The sequence below is a fragment of the Aulostomus chinensis genome, chromosome 18 (assembly GCF_037954235.1).
Source record: "Aulostomus chinensis isolate RoL2024-O1b breed Wild chromosome 18, RoL_Achi_v1.0, whole genome shotgun sequence".
Classification (NCBI taxonomy): Eukaryota; Metazoa; Chordata; class Actinopteri; order Syngnathiformes; family Aulostomidae; genus Aulostomus; species Aulostomus chinensis.
Genome location: NC_141337.1, coordinates 16,033,968 through 16,049,220, shown reverse-complemented (window position 1 = coordinate 16,049,220; position 15,253 = coordinate 16,033,968). Strand labels below are relative to the sequence as shown.

At 44.8% G+C, this 15,253-nt stretch overlaps 1 protein-coding gene across 2 annotated transcripts; it reads left to right on the top strand.

The window, feature by feature from the left end:
• Window positions 1-932: 932 nt before the first annotated feature.
• Window positions 933-15,240, top strand: ap5z1 (adaptor related protein complex 5 subunit zeta 1). Of its 2 annotated transcripts, XM_086184480.1 has the most exons (18): window positions 933-1,062; window positions 1,687-1,824; window positions 2,124-2,289; window positions 6,634-6,784; window positions 6,922-7,034; window positions 7,109-7,280; window positions 7,505-7,552; window positions 12,002-12,142; window positions 12,266-12,303; window positions 12,551-12,713; window positions 12,861-13,039; window positions 13,109-13,251; window positions 13,332-13,450; window positions 13,631-13,758; window positions 13,878-13,975; window positions 14,240-14,372; window positions 14,473-14,687; window positions 14,840-15,240. In XM_086184480.1, exons 1-18 carry the CDS (start codon window positions 1,022-1,024, stop codon window positions 15,090-15,092), a joined length of 2,439 nt encoding a protein of 812 aa, XP_086040606.1. In that variant the 5' UTR covers window positions 933-1,021; the 3' UTR covers window positions 15,093-15,240. The 2 variants fall into 2 exon arrangements, with proteins under 2 accessions (XP_086040606.1, XP_086040607.1); XM_086184481.1 differs by lacking the exon at window positions 7,505-7,552 and having other exon boundaries at window positions 14,840-15,238.
• Window positions 15,241-15,253: the final 13 nt, after the last annotated feature.

Genomic DNA, 15,253 nt, shown 5'->3' with positions numbered 1-15,253 from the left:
AAGTCCTGGCCAACTACAGACCAATATCAAATCTTCCTTTGCTCTCCAAAATTCTGGAGAAAGTCACAGAAACAGCTCTGTGACTTTCTCCACAGCAACAGCTTATTAGCAGATTACCAATCAGGGTTCAGGATTCATCCTAGCACAGAAACAGCACTAGTCAAAGTTACCAATGACCTCCTACTAGCATCAGATGAGGGACTGGTCTCTGTGCTGGTCTTATTAGATCTAGTGCAGCTTTTGATACCATTGACCACCATATCCTTACAGAGACTGGAACATGGCATTGGCATTGCAGGAACTGCACTAAACTGCACTAAACTAGGTTGATCTCAGTTTGTTCTCGTTCACGGTAATTCCTCTGAAACCACTACAGTCAGTTATGGTGTTCCACAAGGGTCCGTGCTTGGACCGGTCCTCTTGATGTATCTGCCTCCATGAGGTCACATAATAAGGAAACACTCCATTCATTTTCACTGTCAGCTTGGATAGGCTCCAGCCCCCCCACCCCCACCCCCCACCACCACCACCATGACCCTTAACAGGATAACAGTATAAGTGGAAGAAAATGGATGGATGGATGGACTTGATTTTCAGTGAAAGCAAAATATCCCTTTCAGATCTGACAATATAAACTAAATAACTGAAAATTAATCTCAAAATCCATTTAATAAACTCAAAAGGCTACATTTCCCCCTGAAATGAGGAACAAATCAAATAGCAGAACAAGAGGAAACTGCAAATCATAAAATTGTACATTAAACTTTTGTGTAAGTGAAACTAAACTTTTTTCCAAACTCTTTGAATCTAAAGGTATAAGCGAAAACAAACGGTGATGTTATGAATAACTTTGCATTTTGTTGAAAACCTGTATATATTACCAGAACAGAGCTCCTCCTCCTGTCCCGCCACGTCATCAATGCGGAACTAAAGAGTCGTCATGTGATTTCAGTCAGGATGTGATTTTCAGTCGCACTGTTTACCTTCCGCTTCTAGCTGCGATGGAAGTATCGCTTTCAACATGTACTCACACGGTTCAGAGAGTTTAATTAAGCAAGCAAGGTGAGGGGAAAAAAACCTGTTTGTCTTCTACAGCAATTTTTCATACTTTGTTTTTATTCAGCCACCTAAGCTAACTAGGCTAAAGCGAGGTAGCCTCTCACAGCCGTCTTATCTGGCAGTCTTCTAGACGCATAGTTACATAGCTGCCTTCACGAAGACAGTAATGTTCAAGTGACTGACACTGTCAAAGAGGTTTATGTGAATTTGCTTCCCATGTGTATTATGGGGTCTGTAATTTAGCATCATTTTGAGAGGAAGGGGACCTGCCCATTGACACACGCAAGAGGCGCAGACCGTTAGAAACCACTTCAAGTCTCGTGCAGTCCCATTCAGCCACCAGCGACTCTTCTGCTCCCATAAATAACACTTATTGAGTAATGATTCTAATTTGCAGTGTTGGCAAAACTGAGAAAAGATGTGAAAGCTTAAAAGAATCATATCCGCTGTACTGGAAGGAGTACTCAGAGAAGATGTGAATTCTTTCACCTGTTGTGTTTTATCTGTTTATTTTTTTTACACAAATAGTAGAAAGCTTAAAGGGGGGGGGGGTAAACTAAAGAATGTGTCAGTGTTTTTAGTCGTAAATCTGAGGGGAGATCTGGAAAATCTGTTTCGCCTGTTTAGGGAGATCCAGGAGTCTGAGCTTCAGAAGTTTTACAGCAGGTTGATCAAGCTGCTCCAGGGGAAGGAGCTCAGCCATGAGACCATCGACTGCCTGCAGAGGCTGCACCTCATCCTCTCTGCCACCAAGTACACCCGCATGTAAGAGCTCCAACTCCCATACCACATCTGTTTATTCACCTCAGTCACTCCCACCTGTCAGTCAGTGTGCTCTTTATGCCACTACCTTACTGTCCACAATGTTCTTCTTCACTTCTCATATGTGGTTTTTGGGATAATTATTATGATGACTTGCTCTCAACACAATTCGGACTCAAAAACAAGCAAAGTGCAATCCTGGGAGGAATATGAAGGTCTCTATGTGCCAGATGATGAATAGGAGCTTTAATATGTAACTATTCTGTCACTGTGTTCCGACTCTTCTGTTTTCATGAACCAAGATTGCCAGCAGAGCTTCAGAGGAGTCTTTTATCCCTCCTTTCCTCATCGGTGGAACAGTCTCAGGTGCTGAGCTCAGCTGTGCTTAGAGAAACACTGCCCCTCTCAGGGCAGGAGGTGAACTGCAGCCAGGAGAACACTCATGCTGACGCGCTGCTGCTGTCACAGGTGTGCACTCATGAATGTTTTCTGCTCCTTTTGGTGATTCCCCTTCTGTTGGTCAACTTATTGATTCATCACCCGCCACTCTCAAACTGCACACAGACAGACAGACACACACACACACACACACACACTCACTAATAGGTCTATCCAAATACATCCACATTTTATTTTTATATTTATTACACATCACATTAAATATTGTAAATTATTTAACTTGACCCTGGAGCAGCCATGTCAACTTGCCATATGCCCTTGATAGCGGCCCGTCAGTTGATTTTTGGAAGCATTCTGTATCGGGCATTGGGCGGCGGAGTGGACTAGCTTATTAGTGCTGGAGAACTTCTGGTTTGTTGGCATCAGCCAAGACTAGATACCATTTTAATATAAGATGCCTCCAGCATGAATACTCCCTAGTGAACATGGTTGCTCTGGTTAGCACAGTATTCCTACAGGAGCTGAAACAAAGACAGGTCACAAGGACAGGTGGATAAAAAGCCCAGATAACAGCTGACTGAGGAGCAGATCCACCTTTGAACCAGCACATCCTCCTAGAGTCACACCTGGTTTATCCATGTTAGGCTGCGCACACTCAGGAGTGGGTGCTGTCATGGTCATTCACTGGAATCCAAACAGTTACTGGATGATTAGTGGAGTGAGGACGTGGGTGCTGGGAGGCTTATTTTTTTATTTTAAACTGTGATTTGGAGCACACATGCAGATAGCAGACCCAGAGACCTTTCCTGTCCACCTGCGATCTGCTCGCTGCGCAGTCACTCCAGAAGTCCTGTGACATTGGTCCAGATGCTTCTTATGATTGTTAGTGCTTGCTGGAACACGCTAGGTGACAAATATTTGAACAGAAAAGTTAAATTGCAGGTTCTGCACTCGTATCCACATGAAACCTGAGGGAGGAGACATCATCATCATCATCATGTCCTGGATCTGTGAGATCTGAGGGCTCTGACTCGCTTGGCCTGGCTGAGCTTCTCCTTCCTCCCCACCTCAGGCTACTGCTGCTCCACCATGTTCCTGTGGGCTTTGACCTGCTGGTCATTCCTGCGGACAAAAGCCACCAACTTTCTCCCCAGCTGGATGGGCTCTTTTTGAGCTCTGTTTCTGGTACTTCTGTTCTTTAATTCCATCTCTTGCTCCTCAAAGTCATTGTACGTGTGTGGCCGCAATATCACACGGGTCCTTCCAGGCAAAGCCTTTGTGTGTGCAGAATCTCTCCCAGAAGATGCGGATTACCTGTGCTACAGAGGCCAGTTGAGGACATAAGAATTATTTGCACGATTGTCATGTAATTATTTGCATAAAGACAACAAGTGTTATGTTGACTTGCAGTATCGTAGTTGCTCCTAGGATTTTCAAAAAGATGCAGTTTCTCATCCTCCTTCCCGTTGTGCTCCATCTCCTCCCTCTCAATCATCTCAGAGATTCCTGTTGACCACTTAGAAGCTCTGAAGAGGAGCAGCAGATGAAATGTGGAAATGTGGGTTTCTTCCAATGCTGGAACAACTCTTCATTTTCATAACGGTAGATCTGTTTCTGTTTAGATGTTCCATGTCTAAATAAGGAAGATTTGAAGTAGTTTCTTCTAAATACTGAGCAACGTGAGCTCAAACCTCCACACCATCTCCATGACTGCAGTAGCAGATGGTGGTTAGATTCTGACGCAGGTTGATGCTGTCAGCTCCTCCTTTCGGCAAGGATGCCCTATGATTGTCGTTGCTGCCAAACTCAAGCAAGCAGAGACATCAGACGCCAACTTAGATGAGCTGAAGGTTGAATATAAAATAGTGTATCATTATTCAGCAAAAGCTCTCCAATCAGAGTCCTTCAGCTGTTGACGCTCCAGATTATTTTGCAGACATGAAATAAACTTGTACTCACCAAGTTCCCATTGTGGGTCACTCAGTACACTGCCTCAACCAAGTTTTCCCACCTTGCTGCCTCCGAGGGATTGTACAAGTTCTTTTCTGGAAATGTCAGAAGCAAGTTTAAAACTACAGGAGTGGACTTTCTCTTCACAGCCTCCATTGATATTGAGAGGGGCAGAGTCGTCACTGTGTTGCCTGAAGTCTATGAAAACTTGTTTTTTGGTTTTAGTGTTAAGGGGCAGGTTGTTATCTGGTGTTGCTGGACCTCGTGGCTGTAATACTGTCTCTTCTTTTCCTGAGATGAGCCCGACCATGGTGGTGTCATTTGCAAATTTACTGACGGTGTTAAAAGGGGTGTAATGGAGGGCAGTCATGGGTGTAGAGAGTGTAGAGTAGAGGTCCAAGGAACTGATACCGAGGGAGAGTGAGGACGATTACTGGGGGCAACGTTTCAGTGTCTATGGTTCCAGACACAAGTGGGTGGGGGGGTGAAGGTCCATCAAGTTTCTAACCAGAATGTCCAGAGTGATAGCGGTCCTCTATCTTCCTTGCACGAGCCGTCTTTGCAGCTTTGATGCCTCTCCTTAGGTCTGCTCCTGCTGTGCTGCACTATGCCCTGTCACCTGACCTAAGGGGATTTTTGCGGTCTGTGAGACTGGACTTATCTTGTCTCTCGGGGTTCCGGATGGGAAAACACGCAAATATTTTGGGCCAGACTGACAGTCTCGACACAGCCTCTATTGTAGAAGAGCTCAGTCTCTATATACTCCTCCAATTCCTAGCACAGCAGTCCTGTAGCTGGAGGGGTGCACCCTCAGGCCAAGTCATTATAGTTCTAGTTGTTGGCTTTTTTCTTCTCATGAGGAAAAGGCTTGTGTGCTGGGATGTGGTGCAGGGAAAGGTGGTCTGACTGGCCAAGATGTGGGAGAGGTGCAGCTCTGGTAGCAGGTCACATTGAGTGAAGGTTGGAATTAATGTCCTTTAGCATGCTACTGTTTGTTAATGATGTTGTATATTTGGGAAAGAGCTGCCAACATTATCACCTGGCAGTAGTGTACACATGTTACTAGGCAGATAAAATGGTCTACATGTCTCTGACGTTACTTTCAGATGAGGTGTATATGTTGGAAAAACTATGTTTTGTGGTAAGATATACCTTCAATTTAGTCATTTGCAGGCACAAGGTACTACAAATTATTCACAACATTGGAAAAGTTGTGATATTATCTTATGGTAAAAATGAATTCATTTTGCAGGAGAGAGTCCTAAATTGTGGCAATGAATTCATTAAATTGAGTGAAAAGTTAAGGTCTGTTGGCCACAGATAAATCAAGTGAAGGAAACGAGTTCCTGTTGCCACAAAATGTTTTTTGGTTTGACACCAAGGGTGGCAAGTCCTTCAACTGCTGTTGGTCACTGACCGACTGACCCATGATCTTAAATGCACCTGTACATCATCTAGAGTGGAGTCTCCTCCTACGTCTGCTGGGGAGAAGAAGAGATTCACATTTTTCTCACACTAAAATGGCTCCAAAGTTGGAGATATTGTTCTTCTCTTTCTATTGACTTTTCCATCTGCTGGATTCTACGAACTGAAATACCACAGAGTTAATCTGACTCCAGAAGATGATCAGCCGTGTGCTCATCTGTCTGAGGGGTGGATGACATTCAAGACTTTTACTGTTCATGATGGAGAAGAAGACAGAAAGATCGAGGAGCCGTTTCCAGAGTGAGGAGGGGAGACCTGTTGCATCCTGGAGGTAGTGAGCCGGTCACCATGGCTTCCTGGTTTGGACCAGTGCTCTCGGCTCACCGCCGTATGCTACAAAGACACTATGTTGCTCAGAGGCTTCACCATCACCATCACCATGACGTCCATCATGCTCTGTTCTCTCTCACCTCATCCTGAGATTGTTTTACACAGTTATTGTCATTTATCAAAGAAACATGAACTGATATTTTGGTAGCCAGTGGTGCGTTTGTCATCTTTCAGTCCCCGGGGTAAACGTGAGCGACAAGTTTTGTTCTAACAGCTGTATTTCAAACTTCTCTACCTGAACCATGTTATGTGTTTCACTGCTCCAGAACTATGCAGACTAATATTACTGAACCACTACAGAAAACACATCAACATAGAATATCCAGGAATAAACACCACAAACTCAACTACAAACTGATCTGCGCAACAGTTTGTCCACATTATGTCTCTCTGATCAGGCGTCAAGCCAGACATGAGGTTCCACCTGGTTTTGATTTCTCTATGGACACTCCAGGGCTCCCATATTTTCAAATCACATCCGCAGTTATTTGATGTATTGAAATTATCTGGGCTCCCCATCTTTTGAGTCTCTCTGTTTCTCTCTGACCTCCATTCTCAGAACTTCTGTACTATAAGAAGCACGAGCAAGAACAACCATAAAGAGTTTATTTTGTTCTCATGGTCTCCTATGTACTCTGATCTCTTCAGGCTGGATCCAGGGAAGATCTCTCATCTATCTGCTCTCAGCTCTTCCACAGTCTTGAGAGCCGAGCATCAGAGGGGCCGACACACTCCCTCACACACACGCTGCCAGTTCTCAATGCCATCCTCACACACAGCTCTGAGTGCCTAAGCGAAGGTAACAAACAGCTGGGTGAAGTTTCCAGCAAATCTGAGCAGCAGCTGGTAGTTTTTTGAAGCTAATATAGACCTGGACAGTTTTATTGTGATATTATGGTCTCACCCTGTTGTTTATCTGCTCCTGACTAATTACAGATCACATGACCCTCCTCAGTAAAAAACTTGTAGATTGGCTGCGCTATGCAAGCATCATGCAGGGAGGCGGCGCTTCCTCGGGAGGATTCTTCACAGGATCCAGGTCCCGTCAGGTACAGTTTTATATTTGATGCTGATTGGTGATCTAAGATCGAAGAAGAAGATATAAAAATCTTTCTTTTCTCAGCCGGTGCCTATCGCCGAGCTTGACGGCTCGGTGTCAGGGGATTTCTTCACCGTGCTGTGTGTGGGTCAAGGCTTCACTGAGGACCAATGGATGAACGTTTACTCCTTCTCAATGCTCCGTCACTGGCTTCTCACCTTCCACTCTGTGTCAAATGGAGCCACAGCTGACAACGGTATGACCTCACCCCTCATATAACCACTGAACACTTCAGATCAAGACTGTGTGATGGTGAGGGAAATTTACAAGTGTTTGGCCTGTAAATAATCAATAATAATGGATGACGGCTCCACTGATGTCCTGGGTTTCCTCTCAGACAACGTTTGTCTTTTGAAGAGCAAATCTCCCAAAGAGCCCTCATGAAAGCTGTAACATCTTCACATGTGTTCTCATCTCCAGTGAACAAGTTACAGCTCAGTCTGTCCCTCTCCCACTCCCTCTCTACCGGTAAGCAGTGAGTGTGTGGGCCCTCCCTGCATGCCACAAAGCTGAAACCATTCAACTTCTCTGTCCTCTGTTTAACTGCAGAGCAGCACAGGTCAACTCACAACACTTTGACTGATCATGACTCACATCCACCCTCAAACTAACAAATGATCTAACCAGAAAGCCTGATTTGTATTTTCCTTTTCTACATGCTTCTTCTGGTTGACTTGAACTGAGCAGCTTAGAGCTTTTCCTCAACTTGACCCCTCCTTTGTTCTATAATGTAATCAAAGAAGCTCTTTTTAATCTTTCCAAGGGGCTGCCGCTGACTCCATAATGAACATTTCTTTCTTTTTAATAATCAGTCATCAGTATACATGCACATAAAGACTCCCTGAGGAATTTTCTTGAAAAATTGATGAAGTATTTCAAATAAGAAATATATTGGGCCTCATACGTAAATATTTTCTTACTTTTTCTCTTTATTTGTTCACCGCTATAAGAGGAATTAAAGGAAATCCCTCAGATCACTCTTGGAACAAAGGCTGAAAACCAAATCTGTTCTTACCTACCTGATAAATTGCATTTGATCTTTAACTTAATGGAAAGTAGACAATATACAATTAGGATAAAGAAACACTATGTTGACTCAAGGGCCATGCGTAAAACCACAAGATTAAAGACGAAATTGAAAACATTTACACCTCCTGGTCAGTAGGTGTCTCTCTCTCTCTCTTGCTGCACTTATCTACTCCACTGGTTTCTCAGGTTGACACAACAAACCTCACATGGTCAGAGTTGGAATAGCATTAATAAGAGAGATAATTCATGTGGTCAATTCCATCATGATACATTTCATGATGTCACACACTAATAGTGTCAACATGAACATGTCAGGGGCTAAAGTTGCTAACTTGTGCATTTGCTATTGTTAGTTAGCAAACGTTAGCTTACCTGTCCAGTAGGAAAGCGGGGACCACCATAGAAATGCTGAACCAGTATCGACTCTCTTCTTCCTCCTTTGTTGGTCCGACAGTATTTGAGATGAATGATATCCAACACCCCGTAGCTCCTGAGGTGTGACGACACATAGACGTGATATCTACGTATTTAGACTGTTGGCCCAGAGATCCTGAGCCATTTGTCAGCCAACTTGCTGGAATATAAATATTAGGAACATTTGGGCCTCAAGAAAATGTTTAAGATAATTATTTCACCACTATAATTTGTTGTAGATAAATTTAGACTTTAATTCTGCGCCTTTCTAAGAGTTGTGTGGCTTTTTTTCTTAAAATTGTTGTCTATTGTACCTTTAAGCTCTGATAATATAGGGGGGAAAAAATGAAAATTCCACCAAAGCAGTTCCTGGTTACTTTGCACTTTTCAGGTGAGTATAAATGCCTCCACTTGTGTCTCACAGCAGCGACCTGTGATGAGTTTCACCAGGTTCTGGTTCTAGACCTCCTCCTGCTGGGTCTGAGAGCTGTGCTTTGAACAGTTGTGGTTTTCCTGATCTCTTCAATGAATTGTTGGTGTCGTGGTGAAAGTTCTATCATATTGTAACAAGCCACACGACTACACACCTATTATGCATCTTGGAGGAATAGTAATAGTTTATCAGCTTATCAGAGGTTAGGAGGGCCCATAAAACAGCAAACAGGAGAGTACACTAAACAACAGGTCTTGGTTGGCACGGTGGCACAGTGGTTAGCATCACAGTAACAAGGTCCCAGGTTTGAGTCCTGGCCGTCCCAGGTCCTTGTCAGTGGAGTTTGCATGTTTTCCCCGTGTCTGTGTGGGTTTTCTCTGGGTTATCGGGTTTCCCCCACCATCAAACACATTTGGCGTAGGATGATTACTCCTGTCTGTGCTCCTGACCAAGGTGCTGACAGAAGATCTGGAGTTGGTTTACCTAGAGGATGGCTTAAGATAAGATAAGTTATCCTGTACTCAGGAAATCCCAGCAGCATGGGGGACAAAAGACAGAAAATATTGCAAGGAAACGTGCGTATGATAAATAGACAAGTTAAAATATATACTGTATATAAATACAAAGAGTATAGAAAAATAAACAGGATAACTAGATACACAACTGCTAGTTTCCTATTGCACATATATGGATGACAGTATGGATGAAGTATTGCACAGCAAAGCTCAGCGCTAAGATAATAAAAGGCTTATATAGTCAGTATATAATTTGCAGTGAACAGTGTAGAGGATACTACCAGAGGTGAAAATGACAGAGGTGGTGTTCACCTTCAGACATTTTCCTGTTGAAAAGCCTGACAGCTGATGAGAGGAAGGATCTGTGGAAGTGCTTCTTCTTGCACTGAGGGTGCAGCAGTCTGCTACTGAAGGAGCTGCAGAGGGTGGGAGGTGTTGTCCATGATAGACGTCAGCTTGGCCAACATTCTTCTCTCCCCTACTTCCTCCAGAGTCCAGAGGATAGTCCAGAACAGAGCTGGCCTTCCTGACCGGCTTATTCAACGTGTTCCTGTCCCTCTCAGTGCTCCTGCATCCCCAACTGCATCGAACACTGCAGATGCCACCAAAGGTCCTTAGTAGAGTCCTGCACACCCTAAAAGACCGTAGTCTCCTCAGTAGGTGGAGGCAGCTCAGGCCTCTTGCACAGGACATTTATTTTTTGTGGGACAGTCCAGGTTCTTGTTGAGGTGAACACCCAGGTACTTATGGTTCTCCATGTTTTTAATGTCTGTACCCTGGATGTTCCCCTGTGTGGTCTGCGGGGGCTTCCTCCGGAAATCTATCTCCATTTCCTTTGTCTTGCTGGCATTGATGTGGAAGTGGTTTCCCCCACACCAGTCAACAAAGGCAGTGATGACTTCCCTGTACTCCAGATTGTTCCCGTTCCAACAATGGCAGTGCCGTCAGAGAACCTCTGGAGGTGACAGCTGTCTGTGTTGTGTCTGAGGTCTGAGGTATAGAGGGTGAAGAGGAATAGGGAGAGCACAGTGCCCTGTGGGGCCCGCGTGCTGCAGACTACCACATCAGACACACAGTCCCAAAGTCTCGCAAGTTGTAGCCTGTTGTTGAGGTAGTGGATGGTCCATGCAGTCGGGTGGTGCTCTCCTCCAGCCTCTTCCAGTTTTCCCCTAAGCAGTGCTGGCTGAATGATGTTGAAAGCACTGGATAAGTCAAAGAACATGACTCTCACAGTGCTTCCGGTGACCTCTAGGTGTGAAAGAGACCTGTGCATCAGATAGATGGTTGCATCTTCCACACCAATGCCTGGACGATAGGCAAACTTTAAGGGGGTCCAGCTCTGCATTCACCAGGGGGCGGAGGTGGTTGAGGATGATCCTCTCCATTGTCTTGATCAGGTGAGATGTTACTGCTAGGTGTGAAGTGTTTGGGCTCTCTGGGTTTCACAGCCCTTGGAACTGGAACCACACAGGGAGTTTTCCACAGGATGGGGACCTTTTGCAGACTGAGACTCAGGTTGAAGTTACGCAGAAACACGCTTCCATGCTGATCTGCACAGTCTCAGTAGTCTGGAACTGAGGCCATCATGCAGAGGACATTTTTCATTGTACAATGTGCATGTGACCAATAGAGACTTCTCTCTTTAGTAGAGTCATGATAGTTCAGCATAGTTCAGTTTTGTGGGTATCGCATTTTTTTTGAAGTCATGGTTTTGGTTTCTGTTTGATTTGATCTGTATGCTAAGGAAAAGAAAAAACATCCCCAGGAACTGACAGCAAAACACTCAGCTGGAATAAATAAATAAAATTATTCAATAATGAATGAACAGAGTCACTACAGCACAAGCAGCAGATATACACAACTTTGTGTCTCTGTGAACCAGAGAAGCTGCAGTCCACACGTTTGCATATTGAACAGTTCAGTTTTGCATCCTGTGAGTTTCCTTGAGAGCCGACGTTGTTGTTTAGGTGGATGTTTGCTCATCCCAGTCCACTTCAACCAGGTCTTTGCTGCAGTCACCTATTAATCAGTTGATAATCTACAACCATTGACAGTGGCTGTATATCATTCCACTTACCAGCTTGCAAGCACCCCCCCCCCCACACACACACACACACACACACACACACACACACACACACACACATAACATTGTTCCATTCGGAAGTTGGCTTTTATGTCCACTGGGAGGCTTTTTAGACACAGACTCAATTCATTTAGTTTTATTTTCATTTTCTGTCTTCCTTTTTTGTCTCTCTCCTCAACAGTGAGTTTGCATGTTTTAGATTTCCCTTCGGAGGGAAAGAGTTCTCTGAATTTCCCACTGAAATCATGACCGTGTTGGATCTCCAGTAATTCTACTTTAGATAATTAAAACCATCTCCACCCATTAGGACTTCTGGTTCCTGTTAATCTTGATCATCTGGCAGCAAGACCACAGAAAACACATCAGATGAAAATGAATAAACGATTCTAGGGAAACATTTTGAATCCCAGGATGTTAATTCCTGACCGCCCGTGTTGCAGACGACCGGTCGGAGGTGGACGGATCGGTGGTTTCTATGGTTTCAGCGACTTCCTCCTCCAGCCGCTTGCTGCCTCCGAAGGAGCGTCTGAGAGAGAAGGCTTTTCAGTACTGCCAACGCCTCATCGAACAGAGTGATCGCAGTAAGTGTGGGTGGGGAAAAAAACGAATTTCTGCAATTTTGGAGGTAGAATTCATATAAAGAAAAAATTGTTCATGACCGATAATATACAATTGTAGATGATTTTCACTTTTGTTTGTTTCAGAGGCACAGAAAAGGACAGATACAGAACTGCAGAAGGCAGTGAGTAGATAGTTTTCATGTTTGCCACAGAAAAAACCCATCCTGAATCATTTGGCTTCTTGGTTTTTATGTACGATGATATTTTTGCGCATCTGCTAACTTGAAAAGAAACTAAAACAAGTTAAATTAAAGAAAACAGAGGCCGCATCAGGCAATTTAGGTGAAGAGGACACACACACACACACACAGCTCACACATGTTCCTTTCATTCGATTTAACATGATGCTCCTGTTGTGTGTGGTGTTAGTGTCTGGTGGAGGCGGTGTGCATCCTGGACTCTGTGTGTGTGGAGGATGCTTCGCTGGTCTTCCGAGCTTTCCCGTGCATTAAAGCGCTCTTTGGTCGCCTCAGCTCAGATCTGTCGTTTGCCAGAGTCCTGCTGCCCATCGCACAGTTCTACCTCAATCACGGTGTGTGTTCGCTTCGACAAGAATGTTTTCCCTCGATGAGAGTGGTGGATATAAACATATAAACATTAAATCTAAAGTTCAGTTGCTTTTTTCCATAACACCCAACTGAAAATGGGAATTCTCAAATGTCTAAATGGATTCTTTTAGGTGAGATGGCAGCAGTCGACTGTGACTGTGTGTGGAAGCTGGTGTTTGCTCGCTTCCCTGCCGAGCTGTTCAACAACCCTTTCCTGGCACACGAGCTTCTGCGCTTCCTGCGACTGAACCTGGAGAACCTGCAGCTCCGAGTCCCAGAGTACACCCGCTGCTTCCCAAACCTGCTGAAGGTGAAAACACCACTGTAGAATGTTAGGATGCACATGCTGATGGCTGACGTTCCCCTTCTGTCACCACAGTTCTTAGCATGGGATGGCCCGGCAGTGGTGGATGACTTTGTGGATCTGCTGCCCTCTTTGGTAACAACTGGAACTGCAGTGGAGCTGCTCCACACTCTGCTGGACCTGCCTTGTCTCTCTGCCACACTGGTCTTGCAGCTTAGGTGATCATGTTATGGTATCATGATATTTGCAAGACTGATTTTTTTTTTTCCCAGTGTCTCACTGTGCATGTGTGTTGCAGGTCGATGAGTTTGCCAATCTCTGAGTCAGGCGGTCGCAGCCTCCCTTCGCTGGATGCATTTCGAAGTCCTTCTTTCCGTGGGCTTTTCCTCTTCCTCCTTCGAGAGGAATCTGGCTCAGGTCATCAGACAAGAAATTAAGAGACACTTAAGAACATCTTGAAATTCTTTTCAGATTAGCAGGCAGCTCTAATTCTGTGCTAAATGTACTCAACATTCACTGCTGAACAGCAAGTACAATCTTAGCTGCTTTGGTCGAAGCACAGTCAGTAGACTCGCTGATATTTTGGTCTTCTCTCAGGTGAGACCATTGAGCGGCTGAGCACGCTCCATGAGCTTCTAACTGAGGCTGCTGATTGGCCGAGAGTCGTCCAGTGTGCCCAGACCGTCCCTGTGCTTTTGCATATTTTCTTCAACACCGTCATCAAGGTGAGGAGATTAAAAACATCCCATCTTTAGTTGCTTTGTTGTTTACATACGATTCATCTTGTGTGTCAAACTAATCATTAGTGATAAGTGGACGTCAGTCAGTTTATGATGTCTTCTAGGTGGCTGATAAGAAGCTTTTAGCACAACTGATTCTGGTGCAGCTTGAGAGAAGCAGCCTCCTCCTCAACATCCCTAAATACATCAAAGAGATACACAGGTATACACACACACACACACACGCATGCTGCTCTGCGAGAGAGAGGTTGGAGCATCTGTCATTTACACAGCAATTACTTTTTTTGTTTGTTTGTTTTACATGGAACCAACAATGGCTGGAGTAAATGTTCTATCTAGTTCTTGCTTTGGTTTTGTCTCTGTGCATTTTATCTGAGGTGTAATTATGGTGCAACATTCCCACCTGGCACAGTTTCACTGGGGTTTTAGTTTCACACTGATCCCTCCACTCTGTCTGCTCCTGCAGGGTGTTCAGCTGCCACCTGCTGAGACTCTGCAAGCTCCACCCTTCTCTGGTCGTGGACCAGTCTCACGAGCTGCTGGAGTTTGCTGGAGCCACAGCCCATGTCTACACCAAAGAGGAAATCTACACACATGTGGTAATGAGACTGTTTCTTTATATGTGAGGAAAAAAAGAATCAAGAGAAATGGATCCTGATCTTTTCAATACTTCCTCTCGATGTATTTTGGACCTTTCAGGTCTGGGTGCTGGGGGAGTACCTCTCTGTGTCATGTGACTCTCGCTGCTCTGTGACGCTCATCACTTCCTGTTTCGAGGCCTTGGAGGCTGTGCTGTTTGAAATCACTTCATCTGCCCCGCCCCCAGGAGCAGGCTGCCCCGCCCCTCGCGTCATCACAGCTCTGATGAGTGCTCTCGCCAAGCTGGCATCCCGATCACATGACCTCATACCCAGGTGGTTGACAGGCATACATGATTCATCCATGCAAGTGTTCGAGTGATGTAACTCTGTGTGTGTGTGTGTGTGTGTGTGTGTGTGTGTGTGTGTGTGTGTGTGTGTGTGTGTGTGTGTGTGTGTGTGTGTGTGTGTTCTATTCCCTATTCTAGGGTGTCTCTGTTCTTATCCAAGCTAAGAAATGTGTCAAGAGATGGATCGGTGGTCTGGTGCATTGATGAAGATGACCTCGTCGCCATAGTAACACTAGGGGAAGAGCTTTGGTCGCTGCTGAAGACACCTGGTGTGGCTCAGAGTGTCCTGACCCCACCTCCACATATCACAACACCCCAGTGGCACCGTGACACCAATGTGGCCATGCCACTACAACTGCGAGCCCTCACCAGCCTCACACACTCACAGTGATACATGAACACACATAATACACCCTCTCCTCTTTCACTTTCAGAAACAATCTCAGAAACTCTTGATTTTTTTTGCACTTTTGTAAATAAACGATATTTGATTGAAATTTGAGGTAACTGAGTGTATTTGACATCCACAAAACACACAGAACCATCAGTGTC

Bases quoted from the DNA above. Each gene is read 5' to 3' on its own strand.
- ap5z1 (XM_086184480.1), top strand. From the start codon at position 1,022: ATGTACTCACACGGTTCAGAGAGTTTAATTAAGCAAGCAAG. The intron at 1,825-2,123 runs GTAAGAGCTCCA...TCATGAACCAAG, and splicing joins GCCACCAAGTACACCCGCAT to ATTGCCAGCAGAGCTTCAGA. The intron at 7,035-7,108 runs GTACAGTTTTAT...TTCTTTTCTCAG, and splicing joins CAGGATCCAGGTCCCGTCAG to CCGGTGCCTATCGCCGAGCT.